Raw genomic sequence first — 23,241 nt, forward strand, 5'->3', positions numbered from 1 at the left:
TACTGGACTGTGATAGTCTGGACGCTTAAAATTACTTAAATTAATTAGGCCAAGTGCCTCAGGTTTACATCTGAAATGAAAGCGATCCCTTTACATCATTAACTATACCTAGTTTGCCGCTGTCTGCATTTTCATTGTGCACGCATATTTGTGTGGTACCAACTCTAGATGGAGGCAGATCACATCTAATTTATGTCACTCATTTACGGCACTTGTGATACAACTGCTTATTAAAGATCGCTTCATTTGCCTAACTGAAATGTAGTGGATTTCTAAGACTTGGTGATTACTGACTGCCTTTTATATGAGCATCCCACTACTATATTTTTGACTATGAACTAATCGATGATCTCTTACCCTAACACATGAAATCTTATTTACATAAATGAACATGTCAATGGAGAAACACTGCTCCTAAGAAATACTGAAATTAAAATAATCTGACTACGCCTATTCTATTTTATTTACAGACATTAAATCAAACACAATTCACGTATCAGATTTAAAATAATACGGTGGCAAAATATATACAAAGAAATGATATCATAATAAAAATCTAGATCCCAAAAATCGCTGCCAAATAATTTTTTTAAAAAAATGCGCAATGAAGAAGCATAAAATGTTACCCTGATCCAAGTAGCAAAAATCATGTGAATTTGATGGCAACCTTCTAACCTCAGACTAAAATGTCTGGACATGACCTTATTCAATCTTTACGGACAATAATTATTCGCATTACATGTCATCAATGATTAGACTTGACTGTCGAAACACGCATTGATCAGTCGCTCTGTTCACAACTTATCTCGGGCTCTCGATTGCATATTTTCCGAGCATTTATTTTACCTGGAAACTATTTGAAGCACTACAGGCTTTCCGCCTACAACCATAACAAATGTCGTCATATATTTAACACTCTCGGTTAAATAATTCATCTCTCAATTCTATTTATTCATCAATATTCTCGACGTAGTAACTCATAATACGGCCTCGCTCGTATCCGGCGGGCGAAATAACTGTGTCGTTCACGCATCCATTTATACGACACCATTTAATAACATGGTCCAAATATCACATTTTCCATTTCTCACCACAGAGCATCAGGGATATTACTATTACTTATGTCGTTACTTTGATCATCCACCGTTTCACATCTTATGAAATATCAGAGCTAACTTATCAATGGCTTCCTGTCACTGATTAAATAACTGAAATAACGAGATTGCCTCTCAAAACACGGCTATCGAACTGTGTAACCACGTTACATAAAGAAATTAAATCTTCGCGTATCAAGCATTGTCGCGAAATACAAATTATGAGAGCTACCGGAAACGGTCATCTGAATAATGATTACAGAACATGAAATAATAAACCTAATGCGCTAATAGCAAAACTAAACATTTAAACTAACATGGCAGCATCCACAAAATCAAAATGTCAACAAAAATAACGCTCATTACCACAACTATTATTATTATCATCACTTTAAAAATCTGCACTACACCGTATGTAAATTTCTTAGTAAAATAGGATTCTCACATGTCGAATGACTTACAATAAAAGAAAACTGCGCAAGTAACACACGCTAACACTTATTTATTATTATTATTATTATTATTATTATTATCATCCTAATTTTATAATTACCATCCGATCCGTGAATTATTTACAGTCCTATCTAAAATTCTAAACTACAGTTTTGATCATCGACTGTTCATAGCCCTACTTGTTTAGATATTTACATTTTGCTCATTTACCTTATTTGTGCTGGAGGCAGGTCAGATCATCCTCCGGACCCCGTCATGATGCATTTAGTATTTCACCTTCAAGCTGATGTTATCCAAGAGGTCACACACGCAAACTTGATGCATTTTTACAATATCGTTGCACACGTCCATATTTATATTAACACTCGCATGTTAACACTCCTACGAAGAATATTCAATGACACTGCATTGATCACCTGACGTGAAGTCGAAAGTCTGGACTCCGCTACCTGCCTGCTGTTGCCTCTCTCTCACCCCTCTCAGATTGTTTGTGTAAAGGATTATTGGTTATTCACCTTCTCTGACCATGACACTGGACTCAAGGTCTTACTGCTGCAGCATTCCAATTATGAAAACAAAGTTTTTCTCCCTGTAACCGGCTGGACTAATTCTGCTCCCAAATATCTCACTTGCAATAATAGTTCTATGAGAGTGTGGGAAAATTACATGTAATGTTCTCAATGATGTGGAGAATTTTGTAATAATCGTTCTCCAACATATGACTTGTCTGCGAAATATACAAGCTACACGTGAAATAGGGAAAATGTTATGCAGCTACGTGTTACGAAGAGATTCAATGTTCACCTCGGCCCTAGCACCTTAAGTTCATTCATGGCAAGTGTTGAGAATATAACTACCATTGTCATTTGTTAATTTAATTGCCTGATTATATCTGCATAATCTAAAGTTGAATAAAAGTTTGTCAAAGTGTTCATTTCGGCTAAGATATTACTCTCACAAATAAATACATTACTCACTCGGATGTCAGCTACTGTATAAGACACTGAAGATTCTTACAAGACTGCGAATTCTCACAAGACTGAGAATTCCGACGAGATTGAAGATTTCCTACGAGACTGACTTTTACCACGAGACTGAGGTTTACCACGAGACTGAGGTTTCGTGCAAGACTACTGATCTTCTACAAGACTGAGGTTCACCACCCTGGTATCTCCGTTTTTGTAAACAGTCCTCCCCCAACTTCGAAAATAGTCCTGTGGAAGGGATGTGGCGTAATAATCCTGCACTTGGGACCGATTTATCATGTGTCCGTAGGTTAGAATTTTAGAAAATGTGTTCAAAATCTTCCTAATTCTGGTCCGGTTTATGTGTTACATTGCGTTATGAGAAACGATCACAGGTTAGTTCCTACGACGGCGCGCGTCAGTGGCTCTATTTTCTGTCAGAGTATGGCGCCTTCCCGCCATGACGGTTCACTTCCTGGGCGATACCACTCTTCCATGAAAAGTTGAAAATTTCTTATTTAACCACTGATAAATCCTTAAATATTACTTGGAAGTCAGGACACAATATTTTACAGCTACTTCGGTCACCAAATCGCGAAATACTAGCTGTAGATTCCCGCTATGACAAGACATTAAAATTTGCAATTTTGTGATTGGCTGAGACGTTCGCGCTCTTGGTAGTTTGGGTTCTTCCATTTTCTGCTAAGGGATGACGGGTATTATTCGTGTCTCACTCACTCTTCTGGGCCAAGTGCATTCCGACGTGCGGATTCACGTGGGAACTGGATAGAAAGCTTTCACTTCCCGTCGGCATCATAAAACATAATTGGACGTACCTCTCAAACTTGCTACATGCTGTTCGTGCCTTAAAACGTATTCTGTGGATATATTTTCAGTCTGAACGGCGCCTGGCAGTTGCTTTGTGGGACTGCAATCTTTTCCCAGCCTACTGCTGTATTCTCATATGCGAAAAATTGAACATTTAATTTATGCATTGATTACGCACATTCGCTTATGGGTGCAATACTTTGTATGAGGTTACTTATATCTCAAAAATTAAGATGTTAAAGATGTGAAAATTGGTATTTGGAATCTCCTTTAAAAATAAAGTAACACGAAATTTTGGGGGGAAATCAACTTGGGGAAGGGGGCGGTGTAAAAGGAGTTACATTCTTTTTATGAGGATACACATGTCTCAAAAACGGAAGATATTACAGTCATGATAATTGGTATCTTGAAGCTCCTTTATAAATAAAGAAATACGTACTTTTGTTTTCAGAAAATTCACTTGTGAAAATTGGTATTTGGATTCTCCTTTGAAAATAAAGAGACAATCACTTTTTGTGGTGGGGGAATCAACTTAACGGGTTGGGGGGGGGGGGGTGAAAAAGGAGTTGCATTCTTTTTAAAATGATACTTATATCTCAAAAACTGAAGATGTCACAGACGTGAAAATTGGTGTTTGGAATCTCCTTTAAAAAGTAAAGAAACACGATTTATTTTTTTCGGAAAATCGAATTTTAAGGGGCTGAAAAGAATTGAAAAATTGGGTCAGTTTTTAAAATGAGTACCGGTATATCTACAGTATATGTCAAATCTTAACATGTTACAGACAAGTAACTTGGTATTTGGAAAGTCCCTTAGAAATACAGGAACATGTAAACTTTCGTTTGCGGAAAATGCACTTAACGGGATTGAAAGGAAGTGAAAAAAAAGTTGAATGATTATTTATGAGAATAATTATATCTCAAAAACTGAATATGTTACAGACTTGAAAATTGGTATTTGAAATCTCCTTTAAAAATAAAGAAACATGTATTCTTTTGTTTTCGGAAAATCCGCTAAGATAGGTTTAGGGGTGGGGTAAGGATTGGTAAAGGGATTGAATTCTTTTTATGGGGATACTTATTTCTTAAAAACTAAAAATGCTACCGATGTGAAAATAGGTATTTGAGATCCCCTCTAAAAATAAAGAAATATGTGTTTATTTCTTTCGACTTGAGAGAAGACTGTTCCACCATGTACAGTTCTATGTCGCATGGCTGTCTTAGCCCCAAACGTTTACACCACAAACGTGGTTTACAAAGAGTTTCTTGGGTAAATGAAACTCATTTTTTCGGTGAGTTTTTATACTTTAGGGATTTTAAGATAACGTCTTTGTACACTGCTGAGCAACGATTAATTTTATCAAATTACAAAATCCACGCGAGTGAAGCCGCGGGTCACTGCTAGTCTATAAAATAGCATGTCCTGACTGACAGATTCATCATCACTGAGCGAAACCTACTGAACATAAAGAAATGAAATTTTGGGGATACATTCATTCTACAGTGTAGATGCTCACTACGGAAGGATTTCTGAATATTCCACCGCTAAGAGGGTGAAATGAGGGGGGTGAATTTTTAAAATGAGTAAATCCAGATCTCGAAAACTCAACAGTGTAAAGATTTGAAAATTAATACACGGAATCTCCTTTAAAAATACAGAAACGTATATTTGTTTTGGAAAATTCACTTGAGGAGGGTAAAATAAGTGAAAAAGGGGGTTGAATCCTTTTTATGAGGATGCTTATATATCAAAAACTGAAGATGTTACAGAAGTTAAAATGGGTACATGGAATCTACTTTAAAAACAAAGAAACACGTATTTTGTTCGGAAAATCCCCATAAGGGGGTGAAAAGAAGTAAGAAGGGGGGAGCATTTAAGAAATGAGTATTTCTCATAAACTTAACACGTTACAGACGTAATGATTGGTATTTGGAAACTCCTTTAAAAATAAGGAAACAAGATATTTTTTGGTTTTCGGAAAATCCACTTAAGGGGGTTAAAAGTAGTGAAAATAAAATGAATTATTAAAATGAGTATAATATCTCCAAAACACAAGGTGTTACAGAAGTAGAAATTTATACTAGGATTCTCCTGTGTGAATAAAGAAACACGTATTTTATGGTTTTCCGAACTACTTGGACGTGGGGAGGGGGTTGAAAAGGACTGAAAATGGGTTGAATCCTTTAATTGGGATGCTTATATCTCAAAAACTCACTTTGTTACAGACATGCATATTGGTATTTGGAATCTCCTTTAAAGATAAAGAAACACGAACTTTTTTCGAAAAATCCACTAGTGGGGGGTGACAAGGACCTAAAAGGCGTTTGAATTTTTTATGAGGATACATATATCTCAAAATCCGAAGATTTTCCTGAAAACTGGTATTTGGAATCTCCTTTAAAAATAAAGAAATACGTACCTATTTTCTTTGTTTTCGGAAAATCCACTTAAGGGAGTGAAAAGAATTGAAAAAGTGGGTAAATTTTGAAAATGTGCATATCAACAACTTGTTTTTCTTTTTTGCAAGTTGCTTTACGTCGCACCGACACAGATAGGTCTTATGGCGACGATGGGACAGGAAAGGCCTAGGAGTGGGAAGGAAGCGGTCGTGGCCTTAATTAAGGCACAGCCCCAGCATTTGCCTGTTGTGAAAATGGAAAACCACGGAAAACCATCTTCAGGGCTGCCGACAGTGGGGTTCGAACCTACTATCTCACGAATACTGGATACTGGCCACACTTAAGCGACTACAGCTTTCGAGCTCGGTCAACAACATGTTACAGACGTGAAAATTGGTATTTGGAATATTCTTTAAAAATAAATAAAAACAATTTCTTTGTGTGTTCGGGAAATCCACCTAAGGGAAAGAGGGTGGGGGATGAAAGGAAGTGAGGGAGGAGTTGAAGTGTTTTAATGAGAATACTTATTTATAAAAAACTGAAGATGTTACAGACATGAACATAAGTATTTGAAATTTCATTCAAAAATGAAGAAAACAAATGTTTGTTTTCGGAAAATCCAGTTAAGGGAAGGGGGCGTGTGAAAAAGAAATGAGAAAGGAGTTGAATTCTTTTTATGAATGCACTTATATATAAAACTTTGAACATGTTGCAGACGTGGAAATTGGTATCTGGAATCACCTTTAAAAATAAAGAAACACGTACTTTTGTTTTCGGAAAGTGCGCTTAATGGGGGAAGGGGATGAAAAGAATTGAGGGAGTTGAATTCTTTTTGTGAAGACACATATATCTCAAAAACTGAAGATGTTGTAGACATGAAAATTGGTAGTTGGAATCTCCTTTAAAAATAAAGAAACAAATATTTTTGGTTTTGGGAAAATCCACTTAAGGGAGTGAAAGGATTTGAAAAAGTTGGTGAATTCTTAAAATGAGTATATGTACAGTATATCTCATAAATTGAAAATGTTACAGACGTGAAAATTGGTATTTGGAATCTCCTTTAAAGTAAAAAAACACGTATTTTTCTCTTCGGAAAATCGATTCATGGTGGGAAGTGAAAATAAGTGAAGGAGGTGTTGAGTTCTGTTTATGAGGATACTTATATCTCAAAAACTAAGATGTTACGGACGTGAATATTGGCATTTGTAATCTCGATTAAAAATAAATAAACACGTTCTTTTTTCCGGAAAGTCCACTTAAGGTGGTGGTGGTGGTGGGGGGGGGGGCGGCAAGGTGGAAAGAAGTGAAGGAGGTGTTGAATTCTTTTTATGAAAATACTTACATCCCAAAAACTGAATATGTTAGAGACGTCAAAATTGGTATTTGGAACCTCCTTTAACAATAAAGGAACATGTATGTTTTTGTTTTCCAAACTTGAAGGGAGTGAAAATAGGTTGAGGAGTTAAATTCTTTTAATGAAGATAGTTATATCTCAGAAACTGAAGATGTTACAGACGTGGAAACAATTTTTTTTTCTCGATTTGAGAGAGGACTGTTTCTCACATGTAGAGCTCCATGTCGCATGTTCCTGAGTTAGCTCTGCCAGTAGCCTGGTCATCTTAGCCCCAAATGCAATATCACAAACGTGGTTTACATAGAGGTTCTGGCGTAAATGAAACACGAATTTTCGGTGAGTTCTTATACTTTAGGGATTTTCAGATAATCTTTTAGTGCAGGACGGAAGAACGATTAATGTTATCAAATTACGAAAACCTCGCGATCGAGGCGCGGGTAACAGATGGTATTGAAATAAATTAAAGTAAAAAAAACAAACGCTGTTTTATTCGTAACAATGTTATTATTTCTGGATTAAAGCCACTTATATATACTAACAAGTATTTAACAAAGAGCCAAGCTTTCAGGCAAGTTTCATAGTCTTTTATCAGGGCAAGCATCTATGAAGATCAATGTGGTTATGGTCGCTCATATATTGGCATGACAAAAAAGGCTTATTAGCACCGGGGTGATGATGATGATGATGATGATGATGATGATGATGATGATGATTGTTGTTTTAAGGGGGTTAACATCGAAGGTCATCGGCCCCTAGAGCACCAGGGTGAAAGAACACGTCAGATCAGCTAAGAATGTCTTCAACAGAAAATGTTATAAGTCAGTCTGTTATAGCAGAACACATCTACAACACAGACCATCCAATCCTCTTTGTCCAGGTGAGGGTCATCGCACACTTAAAAGGTTATAATGCTTGACTGTTGAGGGAAGCCATAGAGATAGAGTTGTACCTAACTAACTTCAACAGGGAAGGCGCTTCGAGTTGTCAAATACACGAAGACCTGTACTCCAGAAATACATACGTAACACCACCACAGCAGAGTCCATTCAGTAGGGGTACGTGAATAATACCGTCATGATTCGCTGAAGAGACTTCTACATTCCTTGAAGCAATCCTATGCTTACTGTCAGCAGCAGTCCTTCATATGCTTTGCCATTATATAAGGCTATGAAACTTGGCTGAAAACTTCTTAAAGACTTACTAGAATATTAGGTACTAGCATTTGCACCAGTTTTTCGCACGGGAATTTGCAGTGAATTACATGTTTCCTTAAGGAATTGATGCGAAGTAACATAGGTCTACTCACACGTTTATTGCGACAAGTTAAAATGATATTTTCCTACGACAGCGCAAGGCAGTAACGTAAAATATGACGAAGCTGAACAAAGTCGAGAGAGAATGAAGACGATTTCCGATCTTATTGTACGGTATAGTACCTGGTCCGAAGATGTGCTAAATTCTCCGTGGCTCTCAGGTTGCATATTGTATCTCTGACCAATGGCGTGGCGCTCTGACGTTGATGATGCCTCCCTTAATATCTACCCTATCGAAAAGAGTAAAATGGTTCACCTTGAAGTGTCCAACTCGTTGGCTGAATGGTCAGCGTACTGGCCTTCGATTCAGAGGATTCCGGGTTCGATTCCCGGCCGGGTCGAGGATTTTAACATTAATTCCAATGGCCGGGGGGCTGGGTATTTATCCTGTCCCCAACATCCCTGCAACTCACATACCACACATAACACTATCCTCCACCACAATAAAACGCATTTACCTACACATGGCAGATGCCGCCCACCTTCATAGGAGGGTCTGCCTTACAAGGGCTGCACTCGGCTAGCCCACGGGACTTGAACTAAAAATCCAATTAGTCGTATCTGTTTGTATATTCCTAAAAGTGGAAAACTACTGGACTTATTTCAATCAAGCTATTTATTTGGAATTTACTCACCTAACAGACAAACACGCACGAAAGCTAAAAGAACACCAATACGATCTTGAGTTGACCTAAACAGATAAATATATCAAAATAAGGCAAACTAAATGAAATTACAGACATCGGACCCCCAAAATTGTATTTATAAGATGTAGATAAAAATGAAAACCTACAACCTGTTTTCCAGTCATTGACCGGGTCAGGGATGTAATGAATGAAGCAGATATAGGCTGTTAGTACGATAGGGTCGCCACTCCCAAAGTGATTTATATTAATGGCTGATAAATGCTATGAAGTGAGAATGGAGTGTGTTGCTGGAATGAAAGATGACAGGGAAAACCGGAGTACCCAGAGAAAAACCTGTCCCGCCTCCGCTTTGTCCAGCACAAATCTCACATGGAGTGACCGGGATTTGAACCACGGTACCCAGCGGTGAGAGGCCGACGCGCTGCCGTCTGAGCCACGGAGGCTCCTCTATAAGATGTAGCTATAATTTAAAAATAATAATATTTATGTAATAAATTAAAAGGAGCTACGAATATACACGTTTTTTAACCTGAAATTATGATTTTTTTTTTGCTAGTTGCTTTACGTCGCACCGACACAGATAGGTCTTATGGCGAGAAATTATGTTATTCTTATGTCCGGATCCATGGCTAAATGGTTAGCATATTGGACTTTAGTTCAAGGCTTCCTCGGTTCGAGTTCGGGTCGGGGATTTTAACTTTCTTTAATTCCTTTGGATCGGGGGCTGGGTGTTGGTGACGTCTTCAGCATTAGATTTCATCTTAGATAGGGCTCCTACCTCACAGACACGCAGGTCGCCTATACGGCGTCAAATCGAAAGGCCTGCTCCAGGCTTCTCCAGAGGCCACACGTCATTGGTTATATTTATTATTTTATTCTTATAAAGTAATACACTAAGAAAAAATGAAAAAAGAAGGCCTTGAAGGAAGTGAAGAGAAAAAGACCACATTTAAACGTGACAAAATCATAGGCAGCACAAAACGCAGCACTTTGGAAGAAATCGGAATCGAGTATTGTCCGTTGTTAACCTGCAGAAGAATTTTCATATTGCTTCCGGCGCCGTACTTCGTTGAACGACTAACAGGACGGTAGAGATGAGCACCATTGGTGAATTTAACGGAGTTTGAGAAGGAGCCGGTAGATATGTGAGATTCTGGCAACATGCTGGATGCGAAATATCAGCAAACTATCAATGTTGACAGCGCTGCTCAGAGGATAAGGCATAGACCATTTGACAGGGTAGATCATGGGAGACTATTGGCAAAAATGAGTGCAATTGGACTAGACAAATGAGTGACTGAATAGTTGTCTATGTTTCAAGAAAACAGAATTAGGAATTAAGAATATAAGGTGAAGCGTTATCTGATCCTGTAATCTTAATTAAGAGGGGAGTTCCTCAAGACAGTGTTATTGGACCTTTATATTTCTTATGTATATAAATGATATAAGTAAAGAACTGAAATCAGAGATAAGGTTTTTTCCGGTTGATGTTATACTGTGAAGAGTAATAAATAAGTTACAAGATTGTGATTAACTGCAAAAAGACCTCGAAAATGTGAGATGGAGAGCAGGCAATAGTATGATGATAAACGGGGTTAAAAGTAAGGTTGTGAGTTTCACTAATAGGAAAAGTCCTCTCGGTTTTAATTATTGCGTTGATGGGGTGAAAGTCCCTTTTGGGGATAACTGTAAGAAAACGTCTTCATTGGGGTAATCACATAAGCGGGATCAGTGGTGATTGATTCATTGATTGATCATATCCATTACCCGTAACATGGGCACTTGATGGGGTTTAGTGGCTAGCTCTACGCCCGGCCGCCTTTGCTCTCAGGAATTAATCTGGTACTCTTTTCAAATTTCGTAACAGAGTCGGGGATGGCAGCTAATCACACTAACCACTACACTACACAGGCGAATTGTTTTCGTTTATATTATTATTTTTTTGTTAGTTGCTTTACGTCGCACCGACACAGATTGGTCTTATGGCTACCATGGGACAGGAAAGGGCTAGGAGTGGGAAGGAAGCGGCCGTGGCCTTAATTGAGGTACAGCCCCAGCATTTTCCTGGTATAAAATGGGAAACCACGGAAAACCATCTTCAGGGCTGCCGATAGTGGGTTCGAACCAACTACCTCCCGAATACTGGATACTGGCCGCACTTAAGCGACTGCAGCTATCGAGCTCGGTGTTTATGTTATTGATGATGCTTGTTGTTTTAAGGGGCCTAACATCGAAGGTCATCGGCCCGTTCATATTATTATTATTATTATTATTATTATTATTATTATTATTATTGTTATTACTGTAGTAGTTTCAATTTTAAATTCCATTGTAACTAACTGATATCACACATCTTGAATATGTTCGAATTTTTACATTTTGAATGTAATGCATGTGTCAAATGTATTTCTGTCTGTGTCTGTTAGGTCATCAGCCCGGAGGGTGGTTGGATCCTCAAATAGCACCATCAAAGGTTATGCGGTTATAAAGAAACCACAAAAACCAATGGCAGCACCAAAATAAAGCGTACTAGGCAAGTGAGGTAGTTTTCCATTGCTTTCTCCACTGGGTTAGGGGTAGTGGAATACTTTAGCTTCCACCCCTCCAACGGCCTTCGTGGCCTGTACGGAGATGACTTTGCTTTTTACTTTTTGCCTTAAAGCGCTACAGAAGAGATTCTCAATGGGACCATGTTTAAGTACGGAAGCATCCTGCTTCACAGACTTTACCGAGCTCCGAGCTCTGAATGTTTTATGCAGGCCTTGTACCTATGGAAGTAACGGAGTCACATTTCCATTTTACAGGAGAAGGACTTCTCGGAGACAACGTACCGCAATAGGATGCAGAGTGTGTTTCGTTCCACAAGTGGACACGGCTGGTACGTGGTCCAACAGCTCTGCACTCCTACCGCCCAACCGGGCAGAGGAGGGGTGGCCACGGCTCTACCGTGGCTCTATTGTTATATTGTATGATAAGATTGTTATGAATTTTAGTGTTTACATTTTGGAAAATATGAACAGCGGTATTGAACTTAATTTCTAAGTACAAAGGTAGTATCCTAGTCTCGTGTTAAATATGGTGCTATCGACCTCGATAGCTGCAGTCGCTTAAGTGCGGACAGTATCCAGTAATCGGGAGATAGTGGGTTCGAGCCCCACTGTCGGCAAACCTGAATATGGTTTTCCGTGGTTTCCCATTTACACACCAGGCAAATCCTGGGGCTGTAACTTAATTAAGGCCACGACCGCTTCCTTCGAATTCCTAGCCCTTTCCTATACCATCGTCGCTACAAGACCTATCTGTGCCGGTGCGACGTAAAGCAAATAGCAAAAAATTTTACGTCGCACCGACACAGATATGTCTTATGGCGACGATGGGATGGGAAAGGCCTAGGAAGTGGAAGGAAGCGGCCGTGGCCTTAATTAAGGTACAGCCCCGGCATTTGCCTGGTGTGAAAATGGGAAACCACGGAAATAGCAAGAAAATGGGGCTCTTAACAACTTTCTAAATGGCCCTATTTTGTAGAACTTTCAGTGGTTTCAAATCTGTTTTACACCTGTGACAGTATGTCTCAGAGTGATATGTTCCTTCGTTTTAATTTTGAATATTCCTTCAACAAATAATTTTTCTTTACCTGTGACAGTATGTCTCAGAGTGATATGTTCCTTCGTTTTAATTTTGGATATTCCTTCAACAAATAATTTTTCTTTTGCTATGTGTGGACATTTACCTTTCCCTATGTTATTCTGAATGTTCTGTAAACGAAAGGTGAGGCATTTTACTCTGTGTGTGTCCAACCCTCGTCGATTTTTTCTATGGGTTCGGGTATGAAGTAAAATGAACTTAGTAGCAAGTTTTTTAAGACCGGATGTCCTTCCTGACGTCAACCTTTTCAGAAGAGTTAATGACATGAAATGAATGACGCGATATGATAGCACGAAGGTATAGGTTTGAATTCAGGGCCATCATTTAGCCGTCTTCTGTCGAATAGCACCAGTGGGTCTGCTCAGAGCTTAACGTATCCATACGACGGGTCGACATAGGCCGTCACTCGATATGAACACTGCAGAGAGGTTTGGAATTGAATCCATTGTTTTTATACGCAATCTGATGATTAGAAATTGTGTACAACTACCCCTCCCCCCAACTACCCAGCCAGCGAACATTCTGATGGTGAATTTTTTTCGACCAACGGGACTCGAACCGGCCAACCATATTTTCAGATCATATAGACTTGATGTCTTAACTACAATGGCCACCAGGTGGGCTAGCCATTTTACTCTAGATAAGGAAGAGAATTGTAGTCGTAAGACTTTCGCCCATATCACAGTTTGGAGACATGGAATGCCGTCGTATCTTCTGTTGCTACGGCTACCGTACTACTACAGGAGTGCTAAAATACGTCAGCCTCGTGTCGGTAGATTCAACGGCACGTAAAAGATCTCCCGCGGGACAAAATTCCGGCACCTCGGGCGTCTCCGAGAACCGTAAAAGTAGTTAGTGGGACGTAAAGCAATAGGCTAATATATTATTACTACTACAGAAGCCGTTTCTCACCGTTTTGAATGAAGAGAGGGTGATTTCTTAGTTAATTCTATATATATCGAAGGCTTCATCGTACCTTTTACTTGTATGAATATCGTAACTTCGGTTAAAATTTCATTTGTGCTATCATTCTCCTAGGAGATGACGGTAAGATCTATTATTGCTGCTAAGTTTTGGGGAGTAGGAGATACGATTTTTATACAGGTGAAAAATACTGAAGTAAAGGTTTCGGTGATTATCGTAACTCATTTTGTCTAGCCTTGGACTTGGAGCCGTCGAGATATTTATATGTAATCCTGACTGACTGACTGGCTAACTTACTGACTGACTGACCGACTGATTCATCATCGCCGATCCTAAACTACTGGACATAAGGAAATGAAATTTTAGGGATGCATTCATATAACAATGTAGGTGCTCACTAAGGGAGGATTTTTATTTGGTTATTCCGTCACTAAGGGGGGTTAAAAGGGGGGTGAATTTTTAAAATCTGTGTATCTATATTTCGAAAACTGAACAGTTTAAAGACATGAAAATTAGTATTCGGAATCCGTTTTAAAAATAAGGAAACACGTATTTTTGTTTTCTGAAAAATCCCCTTAAAAGGCGGAAAAAGGTAAGAATGCGGTTGAATATCTTTTTGAGGATACTTATACCTCAAAAATTGAAGATGTTACAGTCATGCAAATTTTTATTTGGAATGTCCTTTAAAAATAAAGAAACACGCTTTTGTTTTTGGAATATCTACTTTGGGGCGGGGGGGAGGTGAACAGGGCTGACAAAGGGGCTGTTTAAAAAAAATAGAATATCTCAAAAACGTAACACGTTACAGACGTGAAAATTGGTATTTTTAATCTCTTTTAAATATAAAGTAATACATACTTTTTTGTTATCAGAATAATCACTTGGTGGGGGGTGGGGGCGTAAAAAGGACTGAAAAAGGGGTTGAATAATATTTATTAGGATATTGGTATCTGAACATCTGAAGATATTACAGACGTGAAAATTGGTATTTGGAATCTCCTTTAAAAATAAAAGAACACATTAGTTTTTGTTTTCCCAAAATCCACTTAAAGGGGGGTGTAGGAAGGACTGAAAAGGGGTTGAGTTCTTTTTATGAGGATACTTAAATCACAAAAACTGAAGATGTTACAGACGTGAAAATTTGTATTTGAAATCTTCTTTAAAAAATAGAAACGCGCATTCTTTAGTTTTCGGAAAATCAAATTAAGGCTGGGTAAATGAATTGGAAAATTAGTTTAATTCATTGTATGAGGATACTTATATCACAAAAACGAAGGACGTTACGGACGTGAAAATTGGTATTTGTAATCTCCTTTAAAAATAAAGAAACACGCTTTTGTGTTGGGGGGGGGGGGACAACTTAAGGGGGTGTAAAAGTAGTTGAAGTAGTTATGAGGGTACAAATAAGACGTGGACTTAAAACAATACACTGCTAAGGGGTTTTGACTGGGGGATGAGGAATAATGACAGATATATACGTTTATATGAAACTGTTAGAATTACGAAGTTAAAATGTTAAAAATGTTATTCTAGGTGTTAAATAACAGAAGTTTTGAAACAAATTCAACCCCTCAGAGAGTTAAATGGTTGTTGAGATCCGAAAACAAATATATTAATTCCTTCTTTCGAAACGGTTTAACGTACGAAGACAAAGTTCCAAATAGGGGTTTATATTTTAAATCCTAGGTGTGAAACAGTAAATATTTTAAACGTTCCACCGCTAAAGCGTAAACTAAATTATTCATCCCTCCAAAACTGTTTGGCGTAAAAAGTTGTAATTTTGCGAAAAGGGTCTTCTTTTATGTCCTAGGTGTAAAATACCGTATATTTCAAAACATTTCTCCCCTAAGAGGTTTAGTTGGTAGTTGACTAACAAAAACACAATATCCATTCTTCCGAAACCGTTTCAGGCACGAACATATTGTTTTTGTGAAGATTTGTCTTCTATATCCTAAATGTTAATACATATTTCAAAACATTCCCCCCTTAAAAATGTATTAAAGCCTCCATTACTGTTCGACGTAAAATATAAAAGATTCACAGGTTGGTCGCTTTTACGTAGTAGACGTTACATCAGATATGGTTTAAAACAAATTCTTCCGTACGAGGTTCAAGTGAGTGGTAGATTATAAAATAAATAATTATTTCCCCAAAGCCTTTGACGTACGAACTGAGGACGTATTTTACAGGCTCAGCTGACAGTGGACTCCCCGAAGTGTAAAACTTTGAATAATAACTGTCATTTTAAAGCCGTAGCGAAGAACGGGTATCTTGCTAGTACTGTATGTTATTTGTGTAATTATGTAATGATCCATGGGGGATTTGGTAAATATTCCTCCAAATTCCCTACTTTCAAATATTGACGTCTAATGAGATGTGTTTCTGAAGGATTTGACGAAACATTGTAACACGAGGAGCTGGGGAAGAGCAATCAGCAGAGCGATTGTATTAATTATCGCTCTATAACGGCAAACAATGGCCACTAATTTCATTGAAATATTTGAAATAATTAATAGGTCACATGTTGCATTGAAATGATCTATATATATAAAATAACTTGTCCTGACTGACTGACTGACTGACTGACTGATTCATCATCGCCGAGCCAAAACTACTGGACATAAAGAAATGAAATTTTGGGAATACATTCATAATAAGATGTAGGTGCTCGCTAAGAGAGAATTTTTGGATATTCCGTCGCTAAGGGGGTGAAAATGGGGGTGAAATTTTAAAATGAGTGTATCCGTATCTCAAAACTTTAAAAGTGTACAGATGTAAAAATTGGTATTTAGAATCTTCTTTAAAAATAAGGAAACACGTATTTTTTTTACAGAAAATCCCAGTAGGAGGGGTGAAAACGGGTGAAAAATGGGTTGAATGCCTTTAATCAGGATACCGGTACTTATATCTCTGAAACTGAAGATATTACAGACCTGAAAATTGGTACTTTTGATCTCTTTCAAAAATTAAGAAACACATATTTTTTGTTTTTGGAAAATCCAATTAATGGGAGGATGAAAAGGGGGGTGAATTTTTAAAATGAACGTATCTATATCTCAAAACTTTGAAAGTTTACAGATGTAAAAATTGGTATTTGAATCTTCATTAAAAATATAGAAACACGTATTATTTTGTTTTCAGAAAATCAGAATAGGAGAGGTGAAAAGGGGTGAAAAAGGGGTTGAATGCCTTTAATGAGGATTCTTATATCTCAGAAACTGAAGATATTACAGACCTGAAAATTGGTGTTTGGAATCTCCTTTAAAAATAAAGAAACACGTGTATTTTTGTTTTTGGAAAATCCAATTAATTGGGGGGTTAAAGGGGGTGAATATTTAAAATGAGTGTATCTATGTCTCAAAACCTTTAAAGTTTATACCGGTAGGTGTAAAAATTGGTATTTAGAGTCTCCTTTAAAAATAAAGAAACACGAATTTTTTTGCTTTCGGAAAATCCCAGTAGAAAGGGTGGAAAAGGGTGAAAAAACGGTTGAATGCCTTTAATGAGGCTACTTATATTTCAGAACCTGAAGATATTACAGACCTGAAAATTGGTATGTGAGATCTAATTTTAAAAATTAAGAAACAGGTATTTCTTCGTTTTTGGAAAATCCAAATAATGGGGGGTGAAAAGGGGGGTGAATTTTCAAAATGAGAGAATCTACATCTTAAAACTTTAAAAGTTTAAGATGTAAAAATTGGTATTTAGAATCTCCTTTAAAAATAAAGATACATGTTTTTTGTTTTCGGAAAATCCTAATAGGAGGGGTGAAACAGGGGTTGAATACCTTTAATGAGGATACTTAAATCTCAGAAACTGAAGATATTACAGACCTGAAAATTGGTATTTGGGATCTCTTTTAAAAATAAAGAAACATTGTTTTTTTTTTTTGCTTTTGGAAAATACAAATAGTGGGGTGGGGGGTGAAAAGGGGTTGGACTTTTTAAATGAAGGTATCTACATCTCAAAACTTTAAAAGTTTGCACATATAAAAATTGATATTTAGAATCTGCTTTAAAAATAAAGGAACACTTACTTTCTTTTGTTTACTGTAAATCCCAATAGGAGGGGTTAAAAGGGTGAATAATGGGTTGAATGCCTTTAATGAGCACACATATATCTCAGAAACTGAAGATATTACAGAACTGAAAATTTGTATATGGGATCTCCTTTAAAAATAAGGAAACACGTATTTTTATTTTGTTTTTGGAAAATCCAATTAATGTCGGTTAAACAGGCGTGACAAATTGGGGTGATTTTTTGAAAGACTACATCTACAGAATATCTGAGAAACGTAGAATGTTACAGACGTAAAAAGTGGTATTTGGAATCTCCTGTAAATGTAAAGAAACATAGGTGATTTGTTTTTGCAAACTCCTCTTAAGGGGAACTAAAAAGGGGGTGAAATTTTAAAATGAGAATTTATACAGTATATCTCAAAAAACTTAAAATGTTACAGAAGTGAAAAATGGTATTTTTATCTCTATTAAAAATAAAGAAACGTGTATTTTTAGTTTTCGGAAATACCACTTGGGTGGGCGGGGGGCGGGGGGTGTTAAAAGTGACTGAAAATGGCGTTGAATTCTTTTAATTAGGCTACGGTTATCTCAAAAATGGAAGATGTTACAGACGTGAAATTTGATATTTGGAATCTGCTTTAAAAGTAAAAAAAAAAACATATTCTCGGAGAATCCAATGAATGGGGGGGGGGGGTGTGAAAGAATTTTAAATTAATTGACTTAATTGTATGATAATTCTTACATCTAATAAAAACTAAAGATGTTGGGGCCTACAGACGTGAAAAATGGTATTTGGTTCTCCTTTAAAAACAAAGAAAAACCCGTTTTGGTGGGGGGAATCATCTTGGGGGGTGGAAGTGAAAAAGAATTGAATTTTTCACGAGGACACATAAATCAAAAACTAAAGAAGTTCAAGTCGTGATAATTGGTATTTAGAAGATCCTTTACTATTAAGGAAACAAGTATTTTCTTGCCGGAAAATTCACTTGGGTGGGGAGAGGAGTGTGCAAGTGAAAAAAAGTGACTTATTTTTATCTCAAAACTGAAGGTAATGGACGTGAACATTGGTGTTTGGAATCTCCTTTAAACATAAAGAAACACGCCTTATTTTAGGTTTTCTTTTGGGGGGGGGGGTAAGTAAACTTAACGCCGGTGGGGGTGTAAAAGGAGGTGAGACCAATTGATTTTACTTTTCATAATTTATTTATAAGGAGCCTCCGTTGTTCAGACGACAGCGCGCCGGCCTCTCACAGCTGGGTTCCGTGGTTTAAATCCCGGTCTCTCCACGTGACATTCGTGCTGGACAAAACGGAGGCGGGACGGATACTCCGATTTTCCCTGTCGTCATTCATTTCAGCAACACTGTCCAATATAATTTCATTTCATTTGTCATTCATTAATCATTGCCCCAGAGTAGTGCTACAGGTTTCGGCAGCCGGTACAATTCATATTGTCGCCGGTAGATGGTGGCTTTATTCATTCCATTCCTGACCCTGTCAAATGACTGGAAAAAGGCTGCGGATTTTCGATGTACTTATTCTGATCATAAACCGATCATTTCTTATCTTTCCTGGGTTCGTTTTCGAGAGCCATCTTTTCCTTCGGAGAACGATCTTAGATTACAGTAGATTCTCCTGGCATATAAATAAAAATTTAAACACATTTGAAATAAACGATAGAATGAGATTGACAGTCCAATTGTTCATCTCTATAATAAGGTCAATAATGCACTGAAGTATGTCATTGTTATCGCCAGAAATCTCGCACACTTGCCTACGCGCGACAATGGTGATGGTCACATTGTCAACAATGACAATGGCAGCAGATGTAATTTACCGCCAAGTAGCGGTCTTGCATCTTGCTGTGTTGTCCAGAACATATAATAATAATAATAATAATAATAATAATAATAATAATAATAATAATAATAATAATAATAATAATAATAATAATAATAATAATAATAATAATAATAATGTTCTGGACCGTCGTCAAATGTGCGGACCGCGCTGGAAACGGGTCCTGGACGGGTAATGACTAAAAATGCAGCCCGGCCGCGGATTCAGTATCGCCAAGTCACCCAAGACGACACCACGCTGGATCTCCTGAAGAATTTGATCCATATTAAAAATGCTTATAGAAAAAGATGGCAAAGATTTAGGGACCCAGCTGACCGGGTGGAATACCTGGACCTAGCCCGAGAAGTACGAAATCGATTGCTGGAAAGAAAGATTGAAAAATGGGAGGAAATTTGCCGTAATCTATTAGAAAACAAATCAGATCGCGAATTTTGGCGGATTCTCTCGGAAAACGAGTCAGATCGCGAATTTCGGCGGATTATATATAAAGAAATAAGCATTCAGTTCTAAATTTCAGTATAATACCGTAGCGAAGCACGGGTATCTTGCTAGTTAACGTATATATCTCTTTCAGTGTTTTTGCACTCGTTACTTGACACAATGTAGAGAAAAACGTGGCTTCCACTTAAGTCTTGGTCTCCTCTATGGTTGTGACAGTATGGAGCTGCTGAGGTATGAGTGATATCAAGTTATGACATTTTGAGCACTACTAGTTCGTCTGTGTGTTATGAAAAGTGCCATTCACAGGACCGGTTGTGGTGCAGTAGCACTTTCTGGCTCAGAGGAAAACAATAACAAACTACCTCATCTCTCATCTGCCTAGTATGCCTCATTATGGCAATACCATCGGTTTCTGCGATTTTCCTATAATCACATAACCTTTGCTAGTGTTTCTTAGAGATCTAGCTAGCCTCCTGGCAGAAGACTTAATAGACATTATCTGTTACTTCGTTTCTCGGTGTTAAACAGTAGCAGTTATTATTACTTTTCTCGTGATTGTTTGCTGCTCTAACTTCTGTCAAATAACATTCCAGTGATACAGGTTATATCTCACACGTGGAAGTGTAGAATTTAATCCATTAATTCGTTATGAAATTACTGTTTCAGAACCGTAGACCAAGCCTGTCTGACAATATTTGAAGAAATGAAACCTTGAAATTTTAATAAATAACGAATTGATAAAGAATGCCATTGAAGTAGTAATTTAAGTATAAATATCGCAATATAAAGTGAAACTTATTAATTTCTTCCTGCCTCATATTTGAATTTAGAAGTTAATTAATTAATTATTAACAACAACACTTTCAATGGAAAAATTGACCTAAAGATTCAAATGATAATAAGGCTTCTTCATAATCACCACTCATTTTCGTTAGCTGTATCATATATTACTAGTTTCTTTTTTATAAGTTATTTACGTCGCACCGACGCAGACAGCTTTTATGACGGCGATGGGATAGGAAAGAGCTAGGGGTAGGAAGGAAGCAGCCGTGGCCTCAATTAAGGTATAACCCCAGCATCTACTTGGTGTGAAAATGGGAAATCACGGAAAACCATCTTCAGGGCTAACGACAGTGGGGATCGAACCCACTATCTCCTCAATACAACCTCAGAGCTGCGCACCCTTAACCGCACGGCTAACTCGCTCTTTAATGTATTACTAATATAATATTGACTTGGTTAAGTAGCCTACTTGTTATTTACAAAGATGTCAACTATGGGACAGCAAATGAACTAATGACCTGCTTTACTACGGCAGTGAATGGAACAGAGTTTCCAGTAACTTTTTGTGTATACATAACATGACGTTTACCGTCCGGCTCCATGGCTAAATGGTTAGCGTGCTGGACTTTGATCACAGGAGTCCCGGGATCGATTCCCGGAGAGGTCGGGAATTTTAACCATTACTGGTTAATTTCACTGACACGGGGGCTGAGTACATGTGTCGTCTTCATCATTAATTCATCCTCATCACGACGCGCAGGTCGCCTACGGGAGTCAAATGAAAAGACCTGTATCTGGCGAGCCGAACTTGTCCTCGGACACTCCAGGCACTAAAAGTCATACTCCATTTCGTTTCATTACATTTCATTTAATGTCTTTTACAATATTATAAAAATACAAATACACTTTAATTAATACCGTGTACATGAAAGAGTGACTTCCTCAAAAAAATATGAATGTCGATATAGGGATTTTGATTCTAGAGGATTCATATATTCTGTACCAAGCTCGATAGCTGCAGTCGCTTAAGTGTGGCCAGTATCCAGTAATCGGGAGATAGTGGGTTCGAACCCCTCTGTCGGCAGCCCTGAGGATGGTTTTCCGTGGTTTCCCATTTTCACACCAGGCAAATGCTGGTGCTGTACCTTAATTAAGGCCACTGCCCCTTCCTTTACATTCCTAGGCCTTTCCCATCCCATCGTCGCCATAAGACCTATCTGTGTCGGAGCGACGTAAAGGAAATAGCAAAACAAAGCATATATTCTGTATACAAATGTTAACGAAATTAATATTAATCTGACCCAAATTATACTTACCAGCAAAATAACGGGAGCGAAGAAACCCCAAGTCATTCTCCAGTACAATCCGGGTCTCTTGCCGAGCATGAACTCCAAGTCATTGCAGATCTGTCGCAGGCCTAAAGAAAAAAACATTAGTCAAATAAAGACATCCATATTTTAGATATACATTCACTTTTTTCTTGGGGATAAGTTTTGTTAAGAAATTGTTATACACATGCAATTTAAATGAATGACGAACCTATGACACGCGTGCCACTAAGCGACACGCGAACACGACCTCTGTGCCACGTCACACAACATACTAACATATTTGAATGTTTTTAACGTCTAATAACAAGGTCGAAAATCTAGCGGCACAGCATATTTTAATATTGTACTTTAATAAAGAAGTACATTTCAATTAATTCTATGGCCATATTCATTAGGTTAAGGCAAAAATATACCTTATTCTTAAAATTTACCAGTGATGTTTGAAAACAACATCATGAAATATTCAGTCGAATTGATTTATGTGCAACGCAATCTAATACGTAAATGAAACCAAATCAAGAGTTTCACGATGATTTTAAAGAAAAATAACCGATGACACACTAGATAGTAAAAAGGAACAAACAAGACCTTAACTGATACACGAGTCGGTAAAGATTTTGCCATCCCTGTGCTAGGTAATGAAATGGCGTGTGGCTTTCGTGCCGGGAGTGTCTGAGGACATGTTCGGCTCGCCAGGTGCAGTTCTTGTTATTTGACGCCCATAGGTCACCTGCGCGTCGTGATGAAGATGAAATGATGATGAAGACGACATATACAACCAGCCCTCGTACCAGCGAAATTAACCAATGATGGTTGAAATTCCCGACCCTACCGGGAATCGAACCCGGTACCCCTGTGGCCAACGGCCAGCACGCTAACCATTTAGCCATGGAGCGGACACTGTGCTACATGATGTTAAATCACTGCTGGAATACGATACTGACCCGTGTGCCGGTAATTCAGTGCCGGTTGCGCCCTATGTTGGTAGCGGCCAACAATCCTTACTGACAAGAACTGAATAATAATAATAATAATAATAATAATAATAATAATAATAATAATAATAATAATAATAATAATAATAATAATAATAATAATTGTTATGGTGATACCCGTGGAGCAGAAAGAGGTTAAAGAAGGTGCGGGCTTGAATGGATCTAACTACAGTCTCAAAATTAATTTAAAA

The 23,241-nt window shown here is 37.8% G+C and overlaps 1 protein-coding gene across 1 annotated transcript in view; it reads right to left on the reverse strand.

Annotated features, from left to right (window-relative positions):
• The window catches only part of LOC136863481 (sodium-dependent proline transporter-like), a 206,613-nt gene that overhangs the window by 18,478 nt on the left and 164,894 nt on the right, over window positions 1–23,241 (reverse strand). Inside the window, exon 12 of the mRNA XM_068225959.1 lies at window positions 22,041–22,141. Coding sequence (XP_068082060.1) covers window positions 22,041–22,141 — 101 coding nt within the window. The remainder of the gene's footprint in view (window positions 1–22,040; window positions 22,142–23,241) is intronic.

This window comes from Anabrus simplex, chromosome 2 (genome assembly GCF_040414725.1).
Source record: "Anabrus simplex isolate iqAnaSimp1 chromosome 2, ASM4041472v1, whole genome shotgun sequence".
Lineage (NCBI taxonomy): Eukaryota > Metazoa > Arthropoda > Insecta > Orthoptera > Tettigoniidae > Anabrus > Anabrus simplex.